This window comes from Lathyrus oleraceus, chromosome 1 (genome assembly GCF_024323335.1).
Source record: "Lathyrus oleraceus cultivar Zhongwan6 chromosome 1, CAAS_Psat_ZW6_1.0, whole genome shotgun sequence".
Taxonomy (NCBI): Eukaryota; Viridiplantae; Streptophyta; class Magnoliopsida; order Fabales; family Fabaceae; genus Lathyrus; species Lathyrus oleraceus.
Window position 1 is genome coordinate 147,834,999 of NC_066579.1, and position 26,553 is coordinate 147,861,551.

Genomic DNA, 26,553 nt, shown 5'->3' on the forward strand with positions numbered 1-26,553 from the left:
TTGTAGGTGAATCGGTACAACCGAGTGGATACCTAAAGTTACTTGAGTGGGGTCTTGAAGACTGTGTGGATGAAATTGAGGCACAAGGAGTCTTTGGCTATGCTCTTTATAAGGATGAAAAGTACCCAGTCTGTCTTATCCCTTAGAAAGTTTTGGCTCTAATGTATATGGATAAAACTTTCGAGGAAATATTGATCGTGCTAGAAATGTTATTGAGTTTATGAAAAATGATGGATGTTGTCTCAACTCAGCCCTAGTTGATAGATCATGTAAAGCAGAAAAACCGGAGATTGAGCTTGATAATGGTAACGTTTATAAACCGGAGAGTTGTTGGGAAGATATATGTCATACTATAACAGAAGCTCATCACATGGTTTATTTAGTCGGTTGGTCAATTTACCATAAAGTGAGGCTTGTTAGGGAACCTTCTAGACCTCTTCCGTGGGGTGGGGATTTAACACTTGGTGAGTTACTCAAGTATAAGTTTGAAGAAGGGGTGAGAATTGTATCGCTTGTTTGGGATGTTAAAGCTTCCCATGATAAGGTTTTCTTCAAGTCAACTGGAATAATGATGACTCATGATGAGGAAACAAAGAAGTTTTTCAAACATTCTTCTGTCATGTGTGTTTTGGCGCCTCGCTATGCTAGCAGTAAGATAAGCTCCCTTAAACAACAGGTTGTTGGAACTGTCTTCACACACCACCAAAATGTGTTATTGTGGACACACAGGCTTCTGGTAATAACAAAAGGCTATCCACTTTTATAGGAGGTTTTTGATTTGTGTGATGGACGCTATGACACACCCAAGCATTGGCTTTTTTCGTGATTGGGATACTGTATTTGCCGGTGATTTCCACAATCCTACATTTCCTTCTAAAACAAGGGCTCCGAGACAACCGTGGCATGATTTGCACTATTGATGGACCTGCTGCAAATGTTGTTCTTATTAATTTTTGAACAACGATGGAGAAAAGCAACTAAGTGGAAAGAGTTTGCATTTGTTTTTTTTTAAAAAAGGCTTCTCAGTGGAATGACGATGCTTTAATAAGAGTAGAACACATCTCATGGATATTAAGTCCTTCTCATCATACCTCAAAGGATGATCATACAGAGCTAATGAGAAATTTGCTAGTAAAATCAGAGCTAATGAGAAATTTGCTATTTATATTGTTTGACCAATGTGGCTAGATTTGTGATGCACAACGTCCAATTATGAGAGAATCAATGGAAAAGCATGTGATTGTTAGAAATATGTTACTAAAGATGCTAATCAATCTACAAGTCACAATTAAATCAGAAGATTTGCTTGAGTAGTAGCATAAAGTCGTTCTTCGAAGTTTTGTGGCAATCTTTCACAGGCTGGCGCAAGCTTTGTGGCCGAGCTTATAGGCGGAAATTTAGACATGGCTGGCAAGCTTCAAGGAGAAACTCTTATGCACAAGACATATGCTGCTCGTCTTATGGGTGGAGAGGCATCGGCTCCATTCTGCTTGAACTACCTTTCCATTTCCAAAAAATAAGTCGTGGATAATCCAGCATGTCGTTGTTACCTGCATCTCTTTAGGTAAGGGACTTTCACCCATTGATAACTGGTATCTAAACAGACCTGCAAAGATTCACTACGACAATCAACAACCAATCCCACAAACAATCCTTTTGGAACAACATTAGACAAAACCATAACCAAGATTTTAAAACACCTTACCAAAATGTCACTAGTATTACCAATTTTCAAACATAGCCGTCAATAAGGGATTTACTCATCTCATCCACAATGACAGCTAGGCAGCGCACAAGTTCAAAACCAATCCACAACCAAGGAAGCATACCTTGTGGTGAGCAAATACGGCCTGGGCGGTCTTCTGCAGATGTTGCTGGTAGCAATAGTTCAAAATGGGCTTATTCAGAAGGAAGTGATAAATTAAGACCTGCTACAGAATATTCATCAAAGGAACATTTTCCTGGAGAAAGATGTTCAAATGAGGAAGATGCTATGATAAAAAAAACCATAAAATGTTGGACACTTTCTGTTTTGCAGAATGGCTACCGTTGGTTCAGGCCGGCCTAAAGGTTTTGACTTTGCCCAATTTGAGAAGGTTAAACCTGCAAAAAAGCCAACAGCATACCAACTTCTGCAATAACACCATTTGTTGACCTGCAACAAACGATAATTAGCATAACAGCAGATATTTTACTCGAGAGAGGAATTGTGAATTTCAAGTTTAAAGAGTTCAAATAGTGCAGTCGAGAACCTTTCTGCTTGTGTGCAGCTAGACAAGGATAATAAGTTTGCCTACACATATTTGGGCCTGGCATTATCTTCAATTGGTGAAAGCTGAGGAAGCATATCTAAAATCATTTCAACTTGATAAAAGTTCCCTTGAAGCATGGGGACACCTGGCTCAGTTCTATCAAGATTTATCAAATCCGACAAAAGCTTTTGAGTGTCTAACTGAAGTGCTGCAAATTGACGGGAGGTTTGCAAGAGCTTATCATTTGCGAGGCCTTTCGTTCCATGCAATGGGAGAGCATAGGAAAGCTATCAAAGATTTGACAATGGGGTTGAATATCGATGGTGTCAACATTGAGTCCTTATATTTACGAGCTGCATGCTACCATGCTGTCGGACAATACAAAGGCGATCAAGGATTATGATGCTGCACTGGATTTGGAATTGGACTCGATGGATAAGTTTGCGCTCCAGTGTCTTGCCTTTTATCAGAAAGAGATTGCTCTTCACACGACCTCTCAAATCTGTTCCTGCCATTTCATCGGATAAAACTCCAGAGAGGCCCGTAAAAAAAAAAAACCCGGATCGGCATTGTTAATGAGGCTGTTAGCATAGCAAATATTAGTTACATTGATATTCTATTTAATGAAGAAAGAAACCTGAAACCAGTCTTCAGAGAGATTCAAACAGCAAAACGAGAGGTGCAGCGGTTTGCCTCACATGCTACAGAGCCACATGAATCGAATTTGGGATGTGTGAGTCCATCAGATGTCTCTGCCAGCAAACAAATATCCAGGAGTGAAGCTTATTCTCATTCCTCTGCGAGTCCCATCTTGGAAAGGGATCCTCATACAAGTGTTAATTTTGCTTTGGGTCACTTAACGAAAAAACTGGACTCGAGCCATCCAAAACCGAGTACACCAACAAGGCTGTGAGAAAACCGAAATCGATGTTCAATCTTTCACTGCAGTAACACAAAATAATTACCAAGCAATTAAAATTCAAAAAAAGGAATTCCCAAATTAGCATGAGGACAAAAGAATTGGAGAAAGTGTGGTTCAGATTACCTTTCCGGGTCCAATGATCAAACAGGGCAATCATCTCTGAGCATCAAAAAGCAATCCTGAAACTTCCTCCATTGGACCATTGAGCATCAAACCGAAACCCTAAATCAACAGAGCATAAATAGGGAGAACAAAATCAGTAAAAGGAGGAAAAAAATTGAGAGAGGAGAAAACGGCGAGAAACTTCAAGCACCAAGAAACCTAATTCCCAAATCAAAGAAAATCAGGAACAATTGTGAGAGAAGAGATTTCGAGGTTTACCTGAGTCACTGCCGTCGCCGGAAGTAAGTCTTCGTTTGTTTTTTTCTCCTTTATACTTTTGGTCTTAGCTCGCCGTGGTTCGTGAGTTTGTGAGCGTTTGAGAGAGGGCGTTGATGAGAGAGACTTGAGTTTGTGAGCGTTTGAGAAAGGGTCGTGAGGTTGAGAGAACGGTTTTGTGAGTGAGCGATTGGGTTTTCTGAGAGAGAGCGATTCTGAGAAAGACACGAGAGAAGAGGGATTGAAAGAGACGATTCCATTTCTTGTTGCTCTTTTTTTTTATTTTTTTAGTATTAATAGAATAATTAGTTTTAAAGAGAAAAACATTATGAAAAAAGATTCTTTTAATTAATTAGTTAATAATTGTTTTAGGTTTCCAATCTATTCCCCTTGGTAAGTCCAACAGCCAGGCGGCTGGGCTTTATTGCCAATAGACTAACGGTTCTTTTTCTATTAAGTTTTTATTTTAATCTTTTTTAATTTACCTTAGTTTAGGTATTTAAAATTAGTACTAAATAACATCTAGTCATAAGTGGCCTGGTGGAGAGGGGTGGTTTCCATAGTCTCAAGGGGAGTGGGTTCAATACTCTTACGTAGCATTTTTTTTAGTATTTCATTTTCTTTTAGCATTTTACTTTTTTAGTATTTTATTGTCTTTTAGCATTTTTGTTTCTTTTAATATTTTTTTATGTCCATGTTTTTTTATTAAATTCGTCATGCATTCGAAACCATTTGAAAACTTATAAAAATCATATTTTCTCGATTTAATATCGAGCCCTTTTTCAAACCCTTGTAAGTCGATTGCTTTTTAAGCATCGCCATCAACCTCACATAGCTTACTCTTGGGCTTTCTTACAATGAGCCGGTTCTCTTGCACTTACACTCATGCATTATTTGTTTGGGCCCGATTTTATTCATTTCATGATTTTTTTAATCCCCATTTGACAAAATGTATCCCACTCCCCCGATGTGTAATAATCTTGTGCTACTTTATTTCTTTATTTGCTTGACTGTTTAGTTAGCTACTAATATAAGAATAAAATCAACAATTTCAAAAATACAAAAAAAATATGACTCGATCCAACGTCGAGTATTTTCTCAATAAAGAAACCAATTCATTTCTTTCTTTTCCATTGCTTTCAAACCTTCATCAAATGCTTGATCCAACGTCAAGCCATTTTTTCTAATAAAAACTCCAAAATACTTAATTCATATCTTAAACTCTTTCAATAAAGATGGAAATGGAACATGGTGTATACCATGCACTCCTGAGGCTAGGATTCGAGATGTATATCTCGCTCATCCAAGTTCTCGCCATCACTCAAAATACGTCAACCAATCAAACTCTTTTCTCGCCGCCGTGCGACTAATCAAAAAACCTTTTTCATAAATGGAAGATATATTGTCTTAAGTGATACAAAACAATGTTTCGGCCACGATTGTTGAGTAGAGATAATGACGCTTTTCCGAATGTAGATTTATAAATCCGTTCGATGTGTGGTACGCGTCCACTCCTCATCTGTTTTGGGTAAAACGATGTTTTTGTCGATTAATACAACATAGCTTTCGCTAAAATCGACCAACAAACAAACATTTTTCTACCCAGAACTACGTAAGCCTTGATTTCTCTTTTGAGATACGTAGGAGCAGGATTTGTAAATCTTGTCAGGCCCACTAATAAAAAACTTAGGTTTAGTCCTCCGTTAAAAAATCCAAAAACATTTCTTCTTCCTTCTATTCTTTCTTTCCCACCTAATAACTGAAAAGCCTAACATTTCAAACTAACATTAACGCACACAACCGACCTAATGGTTCCCGTTGAGTACAACGGACGTGAGGGGTGCTAATACCTTCCCCTTGCGTAATCGACTCCCGAACCCTGATATTGGTTGCGATGACCATATCTTATCCTTTCTTTTGTCTTGGGTTTTATCGATATTTCCCCTTTCCTTTTTAGGAATAAATAAAGTTCGGTGGCGACTCTGTTCAGTCCATCATTGCGAGCGTGCGATCGCGTTTCGCTTTGAAGTCGTATTCCCATAAATTGAGGTGCGACAGATGGCGACTCTGCTGGGGACAGGAACATCCCTAAGTGAGTCAAGCCTAGTTAGGACGTCTGTGTGCCTTTGTTTGTTTAATTGTGTGGCTTTTCTTTATTGTTTTTATTATCTTTATTGTTATATCTGTTGAATATTGGTTCTATTGTGATTGTTGGTACTTGGATCTTGATTGCAAACCATGTGGGAAAGACTCTACACCCGAGTCTAGAGTGAAAAAAAACACATAAGATAGGACGATGGTTGAGTAGTACGGACTCCCGAGGTGAATACTTCGTAAGGGTCGGTACGAGAACCTCACTTAGAGTAGATTCTTTTGTAAATATTGTCGCCCGAGGTGTATACCTCGTAAGCGTCGATGTTTCAAAGGAGTCCATGACTCTAAGGACCTTTTAGAACATTAAACCTTTGGCCAACTAGAAATGATGGTTGCGTAGTATGGATTCCCGAGGTGTATACTTCGTAAGAATCGATACGAGAACCTCGCTCAGAATAGATTCCCTAGATGGAGTTGATGACCGGAAAGTATTTTCCGTAAGCGTCAAACAGTCTTTCGAATCCATGACTCTGAGTACCCTGTCTAGAACCCAGTCGATGGTTGCGTAGTACGGACTCGCGAGGTGTATACTTCGTAAGAGTCGGTACGAGAACCTCACCCAGAATAGATTCCCTTGATGGAGTTGACGACCGGGAAGTATTTCCCGTAAGCGTCAAACATTCTTGTGAATCAATGACTCTGGGGATCCTTTGTAACAAAAGCCCTAGATCATACCCGGTGAGAACCCCATTTTGGAAAAGCAATCAAATTTATCCATACCTCGGACCTTTGAACCTATCCAAAAAGAAAAAAGACAAAAAAAAGCATTGCATTCATTCGCATTCCATTGCATTTGCATCGCATCATAATGCATGTCATTCTCCAGACGAAATACCAAAAAAAAACTCATCCATCTTTTGTCCGTGAAGCAAAGTGATTCTCAACACGCGTTTAGAACAAAGAACCATGTCTCAGGAGATGATGGACGAGCTAAGGAAAAGCCAAGAAGCACTGAAGGAGGAACTTAATCTTTTGAAGAGCCAAATGAGATGGGTCTTGGAAACCCTGCAAGTCTTATTGAGAAAAGAGGGTCACCCGATATACGCTGCTGCAACAAAGAGAGCTACTACGCCACATCCATCTGGTGTTACCCCAAGTCAAGGGAAATGCTATGTGGCAACTCCTCATTTACCAGTATATGGACCACCCTCAAGACGTCATCATCAACATCCTCTGGCTATTCCTCCTCAAAGTCACCAAAACCAGGTTCAAAACAAAAATCAGAATCAGAACAAGAGGAACAAGGATCACAATGACTCGATTCCGGTGCCATATAGCAAGCTCTACCCGCAACTGATCCAGAATGCTTTGGTGACCCCTCGAGCTCTCACGCCTGTGTCACCATACCTACCATGGTACAATCCAAATGCAACGTGTGAATTCCATAAAGGGGCATTGGGACATAACCTAGATTCTTGCTGTGCGCTAAAAGCCTTGGTACGAGGACTGATTAACAAGAAGAGTTTAGTCTTTGAAGAAGATCACCCGAAGATCAAGTGCGAATACCATACTGGAACAATGGGGCACTCCATCGAGGAATGCAAGAGTTTTAAGCTCAAGCTGCAAGGATTGATTAACATAGGGTCACCAACACTCAAGGAGGAAGGCTCAAGTACATATACCTTGATTTCTGGGCCAGGTAATGAGAAAGGGAAAGGACCCTTGAAAACCCTCAAGGTTTTGTTCCACAAGGAAGATGTCAGGGATGTGGCTAATGAGCTATCATTGTTTCCTGGTAAGAGCATTGAGATACCGTCTTGGATTTCCAATGTCACGACCCATACCAATGAAAGAAAAGGAGAAGTGAGTAGTGGATCCAAGAGAGTTGCGTGCAACGATGAGATTGAAGGAAAAGAATTTGAAGATCATCCTGCCAATGTCAAAAAGCTTGTTGATCCCAACCTTCAAGTGGCTGAAAATGAGCAGTTAACAATGCCCAAAGTGTTGTACCAGCAACCACCACCTTCAGGTCTTCATTGCCAACAATCCTGGTTTGCTCCTCATCCAAATCAACAAGCCCAAGGCCCGAGATATCAAAATCAGCATAGGTTTCAAAAGGGCTTGGAAAGAAGAAATGATCCTCGACATCCAGTCTTCATGACATATAGCCAACTCCTACAACCTCTGATTCAAAACTCGTTGGTGGTTCCCAAGTCTCTTAAGCCGGTTCCACAACCTTACCCACCCGGGTATAACCCAAATGAGAAATGTGGATATCATGCCGGATCAGAAGGGCACTCAACTGAAGACTGTGACGCCTTCAAAGCCAAAGTACAGCAACTGATTGACAATAGGTACATAGCCTTTCAAGAAGGAAGCTTGGTGGTAAATGTTAACCCATCGACCGGATAAGTGCAAAGATCTCAAGGGGTGTCCCCCTAAGTTAATGGATCAAGATTGAAGAAGTCATTCCCTAAAGCTGGCAATCATTTGGTTGTTTCAACACTTCTTTTGTAGTTTCTTTGCATGTTGGTTGTTATTTGCTTTTAAACATTGTTGTTTTATTTGAATTGGTAAGATTAATGAAATGTTTATGCATCTTTTGAATTGATCCATTCGTATTCACTCGTTTTTCATTTATGTTAAAAAACAAAAATTCTCCTCTCATTCACTTTTGTTTATCAAACTGTTGTGTTAACAAAGATTGGAGGGAGGATGATGAAAACGAAACACCTGAACTTGTTGTGGTATGCTTTTGAGTAAAACCTTGTCGATGATGTAAGGCATTGTTTCAAATCCCCAAACACTGAAGAGATAAGGAGTTAATCCCTAGTCAACCACTTTGAGCCTAGAAGTTGGTGTTTATTTCGGATCTAAAACCCTTAATCTTAACCTGGGGCAGGGTAGTTGTGTTCAGATAGTTTGATCATGCATTCGATCTTTCAAAAAAAAATCGTCCATATGAACACCCTCCAATTAGGTTCAACCACATGTTATCCTTCGCGCACATGTTGAAGTGTCGAAGAAGTTGAGAAAAGATAAAATTAATGTTGGTTGATCCTCATCCACCAATAATGTGGCAGTCAACACCTTTAAAAAAAAAATAGAAAAAAGCCCACTAGGTCAAATACCACAAGATGACTTAGGCAAAAGTTAGGGCATCCCGATGGACCAAAAGCTTCAAAGAAGCGGTTCAGGCAAAATTAGGGATAAAATAAATCAATCAAAAGAGGTCATTAAATCCTCGACAAAAACAAAATAAGGTGACTGTCATTTCAAGAAAATTCATCTTGAATCCTCATCACACCTTCGAACCCTCTTGGAAGTCGAATGCATGTATCGAATTAACTGAACGTAGGATCTGGAGATCATCAAGAAGAAGGGGTGGGTAAAAATAAATTTTGAGCCTTATATCCTTTTGTTTCAAAAAAAAAACCGCGAACCAGACCACGTTACAACCCTTAAAAGACCTAATTGAGGCAGGGTTTATTTTGAAAGCATACTATAACAAGGTTGTGTTAACTTGACTCCAAACGATTTTTGTTAATCATTTGATGGCACCAACTCGCATACTGTGAATGACTTGATCACCATCGTGTTCTTATCAACGATTCTTTCATTGTATTTCACCCATTCATATCAATAAACTTTGATTTCAAATTTTTGCATAAGCATGGAATTAAAATTACCATTTTTGAATGCACAATCTTATTTGCGAGTCAACGCTTAGCATCAAGAAATTCCAACAATATGCAGTTGAGGAAGTTGATAAAGTGAAAGAAGTTTAGTCAGGGGAAAATCACTTTGAGCATCCGTTAATTCGAGCTAATCACCCTAAGGGTCATCTAGCCAAGAGTAATCTGCTTCAAGAATCAGACCGGGGCAAGTCACCTCAGAGCTCAGTAAGTCCAATCACCCTAAGGGTCATCTCGCCAAGAGTAATTTGCTTCAAGACTTAGACCAGGGCAAGCCACCTCAGAGCTCAATGAGTCCAACTATCCAAGGAAAGTCAGTCAAGAGTCTACCATTCCAGCATTTGGTTAGTCAAGTTCGGACCATTGCAAGTTTCAAACACTTGGGGCAAGCCATCTCGAGGTAGTCTCATGGAAAGTTGTTTCCAAACTCACTTTCAAAGTGAACATCTCCAAAGTCCCAACAAACTGGGGCAAGATGAGCCACAGAGGGGCAGAACTTCTTTCTTCGTGCTTTCAAACTGCTCAAACAAATTCTGCCATACGTCAACAACTATTGAGTTTAAGACGAGTGCCCGAAAACTATGCTAGCACGATTCGTTGATCCTTAAAAAGGATCTCATTGGCTAAGTTGTGGCTATCAAGCTGGATAGAATCCTCCCTTGACAACATCTATCATAAAATATTTGGTTGAGTTCTCGGTGTTGAGGAATCATGAGCTTCCATAAAAAGCCCTACAAACTCCCAGTCTGCCAAGTGTCAGCATTCTCATAATCATGATCATTCATATATCATGCATAAAAGGAAATTCAAATCATGCATAGCCGAAATGTACTTCGTGCTCATTTTGCATTGACCCAGGTCTTGTTGTCGATCCTAGATCCTTTGACCTCTAATTCCAGCTTGTCTTTGGTATCCCTCAACCAACATCTGGTTTTCGCAGTCATTTTCAAGTCCAATTGTTGTTGGCAAAGTCCGTTAAAGGGTGGTTGTAGTCTATTGCTTACGGTCAAAGTCCAATTGTTGCTATTCCGGGGTCAGGTCATACTTGAACCTGCTCTGAAGAGTTTTTCCAATTTTTGTTCAATACCATTCAGGTCATGTATGAACCTGTTGTTGAACCTTTTTATTCCGGGGTCCGGTCATACTTGAACCTGCTCTGAAGATTCTTTGTTCAATCCTATTCAGGTCATGTATGAACCTGTTGTTGAACCTTTTTATTCCGGGGTCCGGTCATACTTGAACCTGCTCTGAAGATTTTTGTTCAATACCATTCAGGTCATGTATGAACCTGTTGTTGAACCTTTTTATTCCGGGGTCCGGTCATACTTGAACCTGCTCTGAAGATTCTTTGTTCAATCCTATTCAGGTCATGTATGAACCTGTTGTTGAACCTTTTTATTCCGGGGTCCGGTCATACTTGAACCTGCTCTGAAGATTCTTTGTTCAATCCTATTCAGGTCATGTATGAACCTGTTGTTGAACCTTTTTATTCCGGGGTCCGGTCATACTTGAACCTGCTCTGAAGATTTTTTGTTCAATCCTATTCAGGTCATGTATGAACCTGTTGTTGAACCTTTTTATTCCGGTGTCAGTTCATACTTGAACCTGCTCTGAAGAGTTTATCCAATTTTTGTTCAATCCTATTCAGGTCATGTATGAACCTGTTGTTGAGCCTTTTATTCCGGGGTCAGGTCATACTCGAACCTGCTCTGAAGAGTTTTTCCATTTTTTGTTCAATACTATTCAGGTCATGTATGAACCTGTTGTTGAGCTTTTATCCCGGGGTTCGGTCATACTTGAACCTGCTCTGAAGAATTTTTCCAATTTTCGTTCAATACTATTCAGGTCATGTATGAACCTGTTGTTGAACCTTTTATTCCGGGGTCCGGTCATACTTGAACCTGCTCTGAAGATTCTTTGTTCAATCCTATTCAGGTCATGTATGAACCTGTTGTTGAACCTTTTTATTCCGGGGTCCGGTCATACATGAGCCTGCTCTGAAGAATTTTTCCAATTTTTGTTCAATACTATTCAGGTCATGTATGAACCTGTTGTTGAACCTTTTTATTCCGGTGTCAGGTCATACATGAACCTGTTCTGAAGAGTTTTCTCCTTGATTATTCCCCAGCGTTGTCAGGTCATATATGAACCTGTTGTAGCATCTTTTTCTTTATTCGGTTGTATTCTAAGTGTCGTTTATCAAATCTCATTTTGAATACTCCCCAGTGTGTGTCTGATTCTCCAGCAGGACTGTTTCCCCAGCAAGTTGTTCCTTACCATTTGTCTGTCTTCCTGTGGACCATCAGCATTCCCCACAGTTTGGTCTGTCTGGCAGCGTCTCCTGTTAAGGGTCCACCATATCCCTATCAGATAAAAAATTACAAAAAAAAAATCATGCATCCATGCATATCATATCATATCATATCATATCATATTATATCATATCATATCATATCATATCATATCATATCATATCATATCATATCATATCATATCATATCATATCATATCACATCATGTCATAGGGATTCAGGATCAAAATCCGGGTCTTCTTAGTATTTAACTATCTCCCACTATGATCATATGAAGAGTGTCCTGCTTCATATTCTCTAGTAGAAGATACTTAAATAGGGGCAACTGTCATACCCTGATTTTGGTCCTGAATCTTTTTTTTGCTGCTTTTGCTTATACACTTGGAAAGGATGGACGACGAGTGCATGTGTTTGAAAGAGATTTGAGTGAACCGGATAGGATTGTAGGTGAATCGGTACAACCGAGTGGATACCTAAAGTTACTTGAGTGGGGTCTTGAAGACTGTGTGGATGAAATTGAGGCACAAGGAGTCTTTGGCTATGCTCTTTATAAGGATGAAAAGTACCCAGTCTGTCTTATCCCTTAGAAAGTTTTGGCTCTAATGTATATGGATAAAACTTTCGAGGAAATATTGATCGTGCTAGAAATGTTATTGAGTTTATGAAAAATGATGGATGTTGTCTCAACTCAGCCCTAGTTGATAGATCATGTAAAGCAGAAAAACCGGAGATTGAGCTTGATAATGGTAACGTTTATAAACCGGAGAGTTGTTGGGAAGATATATGTCATACTATAACAGAAGCTCATCACATGGTTTATTTAGTCGGTTGGTCAATTTACCATAAAGTGAGGCTTGTTAGGGAACCTTCTAGACCTCTTCCGTGGGGTGGGGATTTAACACTTGGTGAGTTACTCAAGTATAAGTTTGAAGAAGGGGTGAGAATTGTATCGCTTGTTTGGGATGTTAAAGCTTCCCATGATAAGGTTTTCTTCAAGTCAACTGGAATAATGATGACTCATGATGAGGAAACAAAGAAGTTTTTCAAACATTCTTCTGTCATGTGTGTTTTGGCGCCTCGCTATGCTAGCAGTAAGATAAGCTCCCTTAAACAACAGGTTGTTGGAACTGTCTTCACACACCACCAAAATGTGTTATTGTGGACACACAGGCTTCTGGTAATAACAAAAGGCTATCCACTTTTATAGGAGGTTTTTGATTTGTGTGATGGACGCTATGACACACCCAAGCATTGGCTTTTTTCGTGATTGGGATACTGTATTTGCCGGTGATTTCCACAATCCTACATTTCCTTCTAAAACAAGGGCTCCGAGACAACCGTGGCATGATTTGCACTATTGATGGACCTGCTGCAAATGTTGTTCTTATTAATTTTTGAACAACGATGGAGAAAAGCAACTAAGTGGAAAGAGTTTGCATTTGTTTTTTTTTAAAAAAGGCTTCTCAGTGGAATGACGATGCTTTAATAAGAGTAGAACACATCTCATGGATATTAAGTCCTTCTCATCATACCTCAAAGGATGATCATACAGAGCTAATGAGAAATTTGCTAGTAAAATCAGAGCTAATGAGAAATTTGCTATTTATATTGTTTGACCAATGTGGCTAGATTTGTGATGCACAACGTCCAATTATGAGAGAATCAATGGAAAAGCATGTGATTGTTAGAAATATGTTACTAAAGATGCTAATCAATCTACAAGTCACAATTAAATCAGAAGATTTGCTTGAGTAGTAGCATAAAGTCGTTCTTCGAAGTTTTGTGGCAATCTTTCACAGGCTGGCGCAAGCTTTGTGGCCGAGCTTATAGGCGGAAATTTAGACATGGCTGGCAAGCTTCAAGGAGAAGCTCTTATGCACAAGACATATGCTGCTCGTCTTATGGGTGGAGAGGCATCGGCTCCATTCTGCTTGAACTACCTTTCCATTTCCAAAAAAATAAGTCGTGGATAATCCAGCATGTCGTTGTTACCTGCATCTCTTTAGGTAAGGGACTTTCACCCATTGATAACTGGTATCTAAACAGACCTGCAAAGATTCACTACGACAATCAACAACCAATCCCACAAACAATCCTTTTTGGAACAACATTAGACAAAACCATAACCAAGATTTTAAAACACCTTACCAAAATGTCACTAGTATTACCAATTTTCAAACATAGCCGTCAATAAGGGATTTACTCATCTCATCCACAATGACAGCTAGGCAGCGCACAAGTTCAAAACCAATCCACAACCAAGGAAGCATACCTTGTGGTGAGCAAATACGGCCTGGGCGGTCTTCTGCAGATGTTGCTGGTAGCAATAGTTCAAAATGGGCTTATTCAGAAGGAAGTGATAAATTAAGACCTGCTACAGAATATTCATCAAAGGAACATTTTCCTGGAGAAAGATGTTCAAATGAGGAAGATGCTATGATAAAAAAAACCATAAAATGTTGGACACTTTCTGTTTTGCAGAATGGCTACCGTTGGTTCAGGCCGGCCTAAAGGTTTTGACTTTGCCCAATTTGAGAAGGTTAAACCTGCAAAAAAGCCAACAGCATACCAACTTCTGCAATAACACCATTTGTTGACCTGCAACAAACGATAATTAGCATAACAGCAGATATTTTACTCGAGAGAGGAATTGTGAATTTCAAGTTTAAAGAGTTCAAATAGTGCAGTCGAGAACCTTTCTGCTTGTGTGCAGCTAGACAAGGATAATAAGTTTGCCTACACATATTTGGGCCTGGCATTATCTTCAATTGGTGAAAGCTGAGGAAGCATATCTAAAATCATTTCAACTTGATAAAAGTTCCCTTGAAGCATGGGGACACCTGGCTCAGTTCTATAAAGATTTATCAAATCCGACAAAAGCTTTTGAGTGTCTAACTGAAGTGCTGCAAATTGACGGGAGGTTTGCAAGAGCTTATCATTTGCGAGGCCTTTCGTTCCATGCAATGGGAGAGCATAGGAAAGCTATCAAAGATTTGACAATGGGGTTGAATATCGATGGTGTCAACATTGAGTCCTTATATTTACGAGCTGCATGCTACCATGCTGTCGGACAATACAAAGGCGATCAAGGATTATGATGCTGCACTGGATTTGGAATTGGACTCGATGGATAAGTTTGCGCTCCAGTGTCTTGCCTTTTATCAGAAAGAGATTGCTCTTCACACGACCTCTCAAATCTGTTCCTGCCATTTCATCGGATAAAACTCCAGAGAGGCCCGTAAAAAAAAAAAAACCCGGATCGGCATTGTTAATGAGGCTGTTAGCATAGCAAATATTAGTTACATTGATATTCTATTTAATGAAGAAAGAAACCTGAAACCAGTCTTCAGAGAGATTCAAACAGCAAAACGAGAGGTGCAGCGGTTTGCCTCACATGCTACAGAGCCACATGAATCGAATTTGGGATGTGTGAGTCCATCAGATGTCTCTGCCAGCAAACAAATATCCAGGAGTGAAGCTTATTCTCATTCCTCTGCGAGTCCCATCTTGGAAAGGGATCCTCATACAAGTGTTAATTTTGCTTTGGGTCACTTAACGAAAAAACTGGACTCGAGCCATCCAAAACCGAGTACACCAACAAGGCTGTGAGAAAACCGAAATCGATGTTCAATCTTTCACTGCAGTAACACAAAATAATTACCAAGCAATTAAAATTCAAAAAAAGGAATTCCCAAATTAGCATGAGGACAAAAGAATTGGAGAAAGTGTGGTTCAGATTACCTTTCCGGGTCCAATGATCAAACAGGGCAATCATCTCTGAGCATCAAAAAGCAATCCTGAAACTTCCTCCATTGGACCATTGAGCATCAAACCGAAACCCTAAATCAACAGAGCATAAATAGGGAGAACAAAATCAGTAAAAGGAGGAAAAAAATTGAGAGAGGAGAAAACGGCGAGAAACTTCAAGCACCAAGAAACCTAATTCCCAAATCAAAGAAAATCAGGAACAATTGTGAGAGAAGAGATTTCGAGGTTTACCTGAGTCACTGCCGTCGCCGGAAGTAAGTCTTCGTTTGTTTTTTTCTCCTTTATACTTTTGGTCTTAGCTCGCCGTGGTTCGTGAGTTTGTGAGCGTTTGAGAGAGGGCGTTGATGAGAGAGACTTGAGTTTGTGAGCGTTTGAGAAAGGGTCGTGAGGTTGAGAGAACGGTTTTGTGAGTGAGCGATTGGGTTTTCTGAGAGAGAGCGATTCTGAGAAAGACACGAGAGAAGAGGGATTGAAAGAGACGATTCCATTTCTTGTTGCTCTTTTTTTTTATTTTTTTAGTATTAATAGAATAATTAGTTTTAAAGAGAAAAACATTATGAAAAAAGATTCTTTTAATTAATTAGTTAATAATTGTTTTAGGTTTCCAATCTATTCCCCTTGGTAAGTCCAACAGCCAGGCGGCTGGGCTTTATTGCCAATAGACTAACGGTTCTTTTTCTATTAAGTTTTTATTTTAATCTTTTTTAATTTACCTTAGTTTAGGTATTTAAAACTAGTACTAAATAACATCTAGTCATAAGTGGCCTGGTGGAGAGGGGTGGTTTCCATAGTCTCAAGGGGAGTGGGTTCAATACTCTTACGTAGCATTTTTTTTAGTATTTCATTTTCTTTTAGCATTTTACTTTTTTAGTATTTTATTGTCTTTTAGCATTTTTGTTTCTTTTAATATTTTTTTATGTCCATGTTTTTTTATTAAATTCGTCATGCATTCGAAACCATTTGAAAACTTATAAAAATCATATTTTCTCGATTTAATATCGAGCCCTTTTTCAAACCCTTGTAAGTCGATTGCTTTTTAAGCATCGCCATCAACCTCACATAGCTTACTCTTGGGCTTTCTTACAATGAGCCGGTTCTCTTGCACTTACACTCATGCATTATTTGTTTGGGCCCGATTTTATTCATTTCATGATTTTTTTAATCCCCATTTGACAAAATGTATCCCACTCCCCCGATGTGTAATAATCTTGTGCTACTTTATTTCTTTATTTGCTTGACTGTTTAGTTAGCTACTAATATAAGAATAAAATCAACAATTTCAAAAATACAAAAAAAATATGACTCGATCCAACGTCGAGTATTTTCTCAATAAAGAAACCAATTCATTTCTTTCTTTTCCATTGCTTTCAAACCTTCATCAAATGCTTGATCCAACGTCAAGCCATTTTTTCTAATAAAAACTCCAAAATACTTAATTCATATCTTAAACTCTTTCAATAAAGATGGAAATGGAACATGGTGTATACCATGCACTCCTGAGGCTAGGATTCGAGATGTATATCTCGCTCATCCAAGTTCTCGCCATCACTCAAAATACGTCAACCAATCAAACTCTTTTCTCGCCGCCGTGCGACTAATCAAAAAACCTTTTTCATAAATGGAAGATATATTGTCTTAAGTGATACAAAACAATGTTTCGGCCACGATTGTTGAGTAGAGATAATGACGCTTTTCCGAATGTAGATTTATAAATCCGTTCGATGTGTGGTACGCGTCCACTCCTCATCTGTTTTGGGTAAAACGATGTTTTTGTCGATTAATACAACATAGCTTTCGCTAAAATCGACCAACAAACAAACATTTTTCTACCCAGAACTACGTAAGCCTTGATTTCTCTTTTGAGATACGTAGGAGCAGGATTTGTAAATCTTGTCAGGCCCACTAATAAAAAACTTAGGTTTAGTCCTCCGTTAAAAAATCCAAAAACATTTCTTCTTCCTTCTATTCTTTCTTTCCCACCTAATAACTGAAAAGCCTAACATTTCAAACTAACATTAACGCACACAACCGACCTAATGGTTCCCGTTGAGTACAACGGACGTGAGGGGTGCTAATACCTTCCCCTTGCGTAATCGACTCCCGAACCCTGATATTGGTTGCGATGACCATATCTTATCCTTTCTTTTGTCTTGGGTTTTATCGATATTTCCCCTTTCCTTTTTAGGAATAAATAAAGTTCGGTGGCGACTCTGTTCAGTCCATCATTGCGAGCGTGCGATCGCGTTTCGCTTTGAAGTCGTATTCCCATAAATTGAGGTGCGACAGATGGCGACTCTGCTGGGGACAGGAACATCCCTAAGTGAGTCAAGCCTAGTTAGGACGTCTGTGTGCCTTTGTTTGTTTAATTGTGTGGCTTTTCTTTATTGTTTTTATTATCTTTATTGTTATATCTGTTGAATATTGGTTCTATTGTGATTGTTGGTACTTGGATCTTGATTGCAAACCATGTGGGAAAGACTCTACACCCGAGTCTAGAGTGAAAAAAAACACATAAGATAGGACGATGGTTGAGTAGTACGGACTCCCGAGGTGAATACTTCGTAAGGGTCGGTACGAGAACCTCACTTAGAGTAGATTCTTTTGTAAATATTGTATTTATCCATACCTCGGACCTTTGAACCTATCCAAAAAGAAAAAAGACAAAAAAAAGCATTGCATTCATTCGCATTCCATTGCATTTGCATCGCATCATAATGCATGTCATTCTCCAGACGAAATACCAAAAAAAAACTCATCCATCTTTTGTCCGTGAAGCAAAGTGATTCTCAACACGCGTTTAGAACAAAGAACCATGTCTCAGGAGATGATGGACGAGCTAAGGAAAAGCCAAGAAGCACTGAAGGAGGAACTTAATCTTTTGAAGAGCCAAATGAGATGGGTCTTGGAAACCCTGCAAGTCTTATTGAGAAAAGAGGGTCACCCGATATACGCTGCTGCAACAAAGAGAGCTACTACGCCACATCCATCTGGTGTTACCCCAAGTCAAGGGAAATGCTATGTGGCAACTCCTCATTTACCAGTATATGGACCACCCTCAAGACGTCATCATCAACATCCTCTGGCTATTCCTCCTCAAAGTCACCAAAACCAGGTTCAAAACAAAAATCAGAATCAGAACAAGAGGAACAAGGATCACAATGACTCGATTCCGGTGCCATATAGCAAGCTCTACCCGCAACTGATCCAGAATGCTTTGGTGACCCCTCGAGCTCTCACGCCTGTGTCACCATACCTACCATGGTACAATCCAAATGCAACGTGTGAATTCCATAAAGGGGCATTGGGACATAACCTAGATTCTTGCTGTGCGCTAAAAGCCTTGGTACGAGGACTGATTAACAAGAAGAGTTTAGTCTTTGAAGAAGATCACCCGAAGATCAAGTGCGAATACCATACTGGAACAATGGGGCACTCCATCGAGGAATGCAAGAGTTTTAAGCTCAAGCTGCAAGGATTGATTAACATAGGGTCACCAACACTCAAGGAGGAAGGCTCAAGTACATATACCTTGATTTCTGGGCCAGGTAATGAGAAAGGGAAAGGACCCTTGAAAACCCTCAAGGTTTTGTTCCACAAGGAAGATGTCAGGGATGTGGCTAATGAGCTATCATTGTTTCCTGGTAAGAGCATTGAGATACCGTCTTGGATTTCCAATGTCACGACCCATACCAATGAAAGAAAATTGTAGTTTCTTTGCATGTTGGTTGTTATTTGCTTTTAAACATTGTTGTTTTATTTGAATTGGTAAGATTAATGAAATGTTTATGCATCTTTTGAATTGATCCATTCGTATTCACGATAGTTTGATCATGCATTCGATCTTTCAAAAAAAATAAAAATAAATTTTGAGCCTTATATCCTTTTGTTTCAAAAAAAAAATTATTTTGAAAGCATACTATAACAAGGTTGTGTTAACTTGACTCCAAACGATTTTTGTTAATCATTTGATGGCACCAACTCGCATACTGTGAATGACTTGATCACCATCGTGTTCTTATCAACGATTCTTTCATTGTATTTCACCCATTCATATCAATAAACTTTGATTTCAAATTTTTGCATAAGCATGGAATTAAAATTACCATTTTTGAATGCACAATCTTATTTGCGAGTCAACGCTTAGCATCAAGAAATTCCAACAATATGCAGTTGAGGAAGTTGATAAAGTGAAAGAAGTTTAGTCAGGGGAAAATCACTTTGAGCATCCGTTAATTCGAGCTAATCACCCTAAGGGTCATCTAGCCAAGAGTAATCTGCTTCAAGAATCAGACCGGGGCAAGTCACCTCAGAGCTCAGTAAGTCCAATCACCCTAAGGGTCATCTCGCCAAGAGTAATTTGCTTCAAGACTTAGACCAGGGCAAGCCACCTCAGAGCTCAATGAGTCCAACTATCCAAGGAAAGTCAGTCAAGAGTCTACCATTCCAGCATTTGGTTAGTCAAGTTCGGACCATTGCAAGTTTCAAACACTTGGGGCAAGCCATCTCGAGGTAGTCTCATGGAAAGTTGTTTCCAAACTCACTTTCAAAGTGAACATCTCCAAAGTCCCAACAAACTGGGGCAAGATGAGCCACAGAGGGGCAGAACTTCTTTCTTCGTGCTTTCAAACTGCTCAAACAAATTCTGCCATACGTCAACAACTATTGAGTTTAAGACGAGTGCCCGAAAACTATGCTAGCACGATTCGTTGATCCTTAAAAAGGATCTCATTGGCTAAGTTGTGGCTATCAAGCTGGATAGAATCCTCCCTTGACAACATCTATCATAAAATATTTGGTTGAGTTCTCGGTGTTGAGGAATCATGAGCTTCCATAAAAAGCCCTACAAACTCCCAGTCTGCCAAGTGTCAGCATTCTCATAATCATGATCATTCATATATCATGCATAAAAGGAAATTCAAATCATGCATAGCCGAAATGTACTTCGTGCTCATTTTGCATTGACCCAGGTCTTGTTGTCGATCCTAGATCCTTTGACCTCTAATTCCAGCTTGTCTTTGGTATCCCTCAACCAACATCTGGTTTTCGCAGTCATTTTCAAGTCCAATTGTTGTTGGCAAAGTCCGTTAAAGGGTGGTTGTAGTCCATTGCTTACGGTCAAAGTCCAATTGTTGCTATTCCGGGGTCAGGTCATACTTGAACCTGCTCTGAAGAGTTTTTCCAATTTTTGTTCAATACCATTCAGGTCATGTATGAACCTGTTGTTGAACCTTTTATTCCGGGGTCCGGTCATACTTGAACCTGCTCTGAAGATTCTTTGTTCAATCCTATTCAGGTCATGTATGAACCTGTTGTTGAACCTTTTTATTCCGGGGTCCGGTCATACTTGAACCTGCTCTGAAGATTTTTGTTCAATACCATTCAGGTCATGTATGAACCTGTTGTTGAACCTTTTTATTCCGGGGTCCGGTCATACTTGAACCTGCTCTGAAGATTCTTTGTTCAATCCTATTCAGGTCATGTATGAACCTGTTGTTGAACCTTTTTATTCCGGGGTCCGGTCATACTTGAACCTGCTCTGAAGATTCTTTGTTCAATCCTATTCAGGTCATGTATGAACCTGTTGTTGAACCTTTTTATTCCGGGGTCCGGTCATACTTGAACCTGCTCTGAAGATTTTTTGTTCAATCCTATTCAGGTCATGTATGAACCTGTTGTTGAACCTTTTTATTCCGGTGTCAGTTCATACTTGAACCTGCTCTGAAGAGTTTATCCAATTTTGTTCAATCCTATTCAGGTCATGTATGAACCTGTTGTTGAGCCTTTTATTCCGGGGTCAGGTCATACTCGAACCTGCTCTGAAGAGTTTTTCCATTTTTTGTTCAATACTATTCAGGTCATGTATGAACCTGTTGTTGAGCTTTTATCCCGGGGTTCGGTCATACTTGAACCTGCTCTGAAGAATTTTTCCAATTTTCGTTCAATACTATTCAGGTCATGTATGAACCTGTTGTTGAACCTTTTATTCCGGGGTCCGGTCATACTTGAACCTGCTCTGAAGATTCTTTGTTCAATCCTATTCAGGTCATGTATGAACCTGTTGTTGAACCTTTTTATTCCGGGGTCCGGTCATACATGAGCCTGCTCTGAAGAATTTTTCCAATTTTTGTTCAATACTATTCAGGTCATGTATGAACCTGTTGTTGAACCTTTTTATTCCGGTGTCAGGTCATACATGAACCTGTTCTGAAGAGTTTTTCTCCTTGATTATTCCCCAGCGTTGTCAGGTCATATATGAACCTGTTGTAGCATCTTTTTCTTTATTCGGTTGTATTCTAAGTGTCGTTTATCAAATCTCATTTTGAATACTCCCCAGTGTGTGTCTGATTCTCCAGCAGGACTGTTTCCCAGCAAGTTGTTCCTTACCATTTGTCTGTCTTCCTGTGGACCATCAGCATTCCCCACAGTTTGGTCTGTCTGGCAGCGTCTCCTGTTAAGGGTCCACCATATCCCTATCAGATAAAAAATTACAAAAAAAAAATCATGCATCCATGCATATCATATCATATCATATCATATCATATTATATCATATCATATCATATCATATCATATCATATCATATCATATCATATCATATCATATCATATATATATATCACATCATGTCATAGGGATTCATCAATCATCGGGTCTTATAAGTATATATATAATATATCCCACTATGATAATATATATGTAGTCTATATATTCTCTAGTAGATAGATACTATATATAGGGGCAATTTATACTGTCATACCCTATATAGGTCCTATATCTTTTGATTATGATGCTTTTGCTTATATCTTGGAAATATGGAATTGTAGATGCATGTAGTTTAAATCGTATTTGATATATAGGATTATAGGTAATCGGTACAACCGATGGATACCTAAATTACTTAGTGGGGTATTGAAGACTGTATATGATTATTGAGGCACAAGGAGTCTTTTATGCTTATAAATTTTACCCAGTTGTCTATCCCTAGAAAGTTTTGAGCAATAATGATATGGATAAAACTTTCGAGGAAATTTGACGTTAAAAAATATCAAATATAATAATTTATCTATATTTTATAATTTAATGTTAGAATTTGGTTAATATTATGTATTTTATTAGTTAATCAATTAATAAATTGATTAATAAATTATAAGTAAAATAAACGACTAATAATATATATTTTTATGGTTAATGTATCAATAAAATTGATTATAAACTTTAAATTTATATTAAAAAAATAATTTTAAAAACAATTTATATTTTTATAAATATTATATCTCATTTGTAAAAATAAAAATAAAATATTGCTCACCGTATTTACGGTGAACGTTATATTATATATGAATGGGTGTAAAAAAAATATTGTAAACATAGCATTCCGATTCCCTGTAAAATAAATTAGACGCTAATTTTTAACGGATACACCATTTTTAGATACATAATACATACTAGTTTCATCTTTTAATAATTTAGTTTATCTTAATTTATGTGCAACATAATTTTGCTTTGTTAATATATAATGTGTAACCAAAATCTGTGTCAAAATAGCAATCCTGAATAAATTATAGAACTGAAATACTTTTTTAAAGTACTACGATTAAACTCAAAAATAAAATAAATTATACCCGTTTGCTTCATTGACTTCACCAAAGAGCACCCTCTTTTTCTGCAATTTCGTAACATCAAGTCTAAAGTCTATACTTTTTCTCTTCCCTTAACCACATAATATACCATTCCAATTTACCAATTATTCACTTCATCACATAACATAATCTTCTATATTTCAATTCAATCACCATGATACCCCTTAAACTGTAAGTAACATAGCATACTACTATTATTCATTTATATTATTACATAACACTTTTATTTATTTTACATTATTTTTTGGATTTTTTTCTCCAGATTTAGCAGTGGAATTGAGCATGCATCATTTGTGACAAGCTATGAAATCCTTAAAAAAACGTGGAATGTTATCTCATCTAGTTATGAAGACATAGTTTCAAACGTTGGTGTTGGATTGTGTTGGAATGTTTATAAAGAACAAAGTTCAGATTTGACTATTATAGCCTTTGAAGCTACTTCAGATTGTTCTAATCTTAAAAGTGGTTTGGTTTTGTCTTCTGACCTTAAAGGGAGGAATTTTCTTCAGTTTGAGTTTTTGTGTTCTAAGAGTAACCCTTTTTTCTCTCTTAATAGTGAAGCTGTTTCGCTCTTCTGTGATAATTTTCAGAAGCTGGATCAGTTGAAATCTGAGGTATTTCCTTTTCTTTTTATAATTATTTTTATGAGTTCTAAATCTAATTGGATTTTGGATTAAACTTTCCTTTAAAAGTTTCTGTTTTGCTGTAAATCTAGTGCTTAGTTGTGTAAACTGGTTTAGGAATTAAAGTAAAAGCACTCTTTTGAATTGAACTATTTAACTTCCCAATTTATCATAATCACCAAAATATTAAATTTCTTAGCTTTGCAATTTCAAGACATAGAAAGCAAAAAGTAAAGGGAGTTAGATTCTCGACACCTCTCAAAGAAGGTGTGTCTTTGTATGTGACAGTGTCGGATGACACCTATACAACACATCGACACTTATGATTACGTTCAATTTATTCATTTTTCAAATTTATATCGGTGTTGACGCGTTAGTATTAGGTTTGTGTCCAATGTCGGTGTCTATATCCGTGCTTCATAGATGATACCTGAATTCACACAATCAAGACATCGAAACACATTGAATCGATGACAGTTGAATTAAGTTTTATTGAGAATGACTCATAGACAGTATCAAATAGGCAGGTGGTGAGCCAGCGGAGCGAGCTTCACTCCCTGCCCTTATGTTTTGCACTTTATTGTTTCTTTTTTCTTCTGTTACTTACTAGTTGTTTTTCTAAGAAGTTCGGACGGTCCAAATTTCAACCTCGGTATCTTGGTTTTTTAGAAAAATCAAATATACATGTTTAATAAACTGTTTGATCTGAATCCAACGGTCACCAATACACCGAATGCGTGAAGTGTAGATTTTCTGCTTATTTCTAGTTTCTAGACATGTTTTTGTTTTCATATCTAAATCCTTAGGCAAAAATCTTAGTGCAGATTTTAAGTAAAAATCCAGTGACTCCATTGATTGTTACTGGAAAAGGTCTCGGAGGATCGATTGCTTCACTCTTCACAATATCACTATTAGATAACATCGGTTCCACGAAGAATAGACCACTATGCATCACATTCGGTTCGCCTCTTCTCGGTGACAAGAAGTTGCAACAAGCTATATCACGTAGTTCTTATTGGAATTCTTGCTTTTTAAACATTGTTTCATGCAAAGATCCTCTTCCAAGGCTATTCATCGCAAATCACGTGCCTTTCGGAACGTTTCTGTTTTGTTCTGATTCAGATTCTACTTGTTTCGAGAATCCTGATTCTAATTTGGAAATAATCATAACATTAAGCAAAGTACATGTTCAAAGTCAAGGATTTCAATCGGATGAATATGGAAATATAGTCGAAAAACTCAGACGTAATGCAGTTTTCAAGGATTCTTCTATACCGGCCGGAGATAGGACTCGTTCGCATTCACTTGTAATTGGTATCAGTTTGCAGTTGCATGCATTAGGATTGACATCACAAATTCTGGTATGTGAATACTTTCTATCTTTTTCTTGAAGAGATAGAATCATTTATTCGTGCTTGTTTGGATAAATAACTTAGTTAAGTGCTTATGTATGTAAGTTGTTTTCTAAAACTGACTTTGGATGCAGCAAAAGCATAACATTGATATGGATGTCTTAGAAACAAAGATAAAAAAGCTAGAAGAAAGATTCATTCTTCTGAAGAGGATATTGTTCGATCCGTCGAAGAAATTGAATCAAATGAAGGGACACCTAGCTCAACTCGAATGGTACAAAAAGGAAAGGAAAAACTGTGGCTTAGGATACTATGACAGCTACAAGAACATGAACTCGCCGTTTGATCACGATGTTGTTAAGTTTCATAAACAGCTAACAAATTATTGGGAGAAAATGGTTGAAGAAGTTGAAATAAAGACTCAAAAAGACGGCACGGCATTTCGTACTCAATGGATCTACGCGGGAACTACTTACAGAAGAATGGTCGAGCCTTTAGCGATTGCGCAATACTATAAAGAAGGTGGAAGAGATTACGTGAATGAAAAAAGGTCAAAACACTTCAAGAATTTGGAGGAATGGTTGGAAGAAGGTTCGAAAAAAGCTAAAATCAAATTAAATAGTACGAGTAGGAAGACCGTGGAAGTGATTTTGACAATAGATTCTTGCTTTTGGGCACATGTTGAAGAAGCTATAGTTGCATGCAGAGAGTTGAAGGAAGTGAAAGATAAAGATGAGGCAGTGAAGAAATTGGTTGAATTTGAGGATTATGTTTATGGTTTGCTCAAGGATTATGCTGTTTCACCTGAGATTTTTTTGAGGCAAAGTAGCTTTATGAGTTGGTGGAAGGATTATAGAGCTATTAAGGGATTTTCATATACTTCAAAACTTGCTGATTTCATGAATGATTCTCGAAAGGTTAAGCAATATGGTTCAGGAGCTTATAATTTCCCTTGAAGTTACAATGTAGGTGTGATTTTGATTGTTATGCATTTGCAGAGACTTCTTAAATCTTTTATGTTGCGGCCGCAATTGTTGCAGGTCAATTTTGAAGAACTAGATAATAATGTGAGACTCGTGTGTGTAATATATTAGAATTTTATCATATTTTACTCTTATTATGAGCTTTTTTTTGTTATTTCCTTTGTCAATTTTGGTAATAAGTATGCATATTAATTAATTCACAGAGCTTTTGAAAAAATATATTAAAATTTTAAAATATTTATGTTTATGATTCAATCTTGTAGTTTATGGGCTATAAGTTAGTGTTGTAGTAAACTCTGTCCAAGTCGAAGAATTAGTATGGTTGTTGAAATAACAAGCTTGTAGTTTAAGTTAGTATGTCAAATTGAGTCAGTTTGTTGAGTCGATTGTTTAGAATATTAGTTGAAAGTTAGAGTTTAATTTTCTTATAAATAGCATATCTATTAACATTTCTTCTTCAATCCTTGATAATCCTGATCAGAGGGAGAAAGTGGTTTGCTTGAGACTCAATTGTAAATATTGTTCCCTAATGTGTA

The 26,553-nt window shown here is 38.0% G+C and overlaps 1 protein-coding gene and 2 long non-coding RNA genes across 5 annotated transcripts; 1 reads left to right on the forward strand and 2 right to left on the reverse strand.

The window, feature by feature from the left end:
* Nucleotides 1-1,719: 1,719 nt before the first annotated feature.
* On the reverse strand, nt 1,720-15,901 carry LOC127123035 (uncharacterized). Of its 3 annotated transcripts, none has more exons than XR_007803569.1 (5): nt 15,653-15,901; nt 15,395-15,493; nt 14,349-15,291; nt 2,048-2,155; nt 1,720-1,961 (listed from the first exon to the last, which is right to left on the reverse strand). It is a non-coding gene; the product is annotated as an uncharacterized LOC127123035 (long non-coding RNA). The 3 variants fall into 3 exon arrangements; XR_007803570.1 differs by lacking the exon at nt 2,048-2,155 and adding an exon at nt 14,144-14,251; XR_007803568.1 differs by lacking the exons at nt 1,720-1,961; nt 2,048-2,155 and adding exons at nt 13,284-14,057; nt 14,144-14,251.
* On the reverse strand, nt 2,907-3,804 carry LOC127123045 (uncharacterized). Its single transcript, XR_007803571.1, has 3 exons — nt 3,556-3,804; nt 3,298-3,396; nt 2,907-3,194 (listed from the first exon to the last, which is right to left on the reverse strand). It is a non-coding gene; the product is annotated as an uncharacterized LOC127123045 (long non-coding RNA).
* Nucleotides 15,902-23,012: 7,111 nt separating the features above from the next.
* Nucleotides 23,013-26,157, forward strand: LOC127123029 (senescence-associated carboxylesterase 101). Its single transcript, XM_051053299.1, has 4 exons — nt 23,013-23,230; nt 23,322-23,673; nt 24,507-25,043; nt 25,169-26,157. Exons 1-4 carry the CDS (start codon nt 23,214-23,216, stop codon nt 25,988-25,990), a joined length of 1,728 nt encoding a protein of 575 aa, XP_050909256.1. The 5' UTR covers nt 23,013-23,213; the 3' UTR covers nt 25,991-26,157.
* Nucleotides 26,158-26,553: the final 396 nt, after the last annotated feature.

Bases quoted from the DNA above. Each gene is read 5' to 3' on its own strand.
- LOC127123029 (XM_051053299.1), top strand. The intron at 23,674-24,506 runs GTATTTCCTTTT...ATCTTAGTGCAG, and splicing joins TGGATCAGTTGAAATCTGAG to ATTTTAAGTAAAAATCCAGT. The intron at 25,044-25,168 runs GTATGTGAATAC...CTTTGGATGCAG, and splicing joins GATTGACATCACAAATTCTG to CAAAAGCATAACATTGATAT.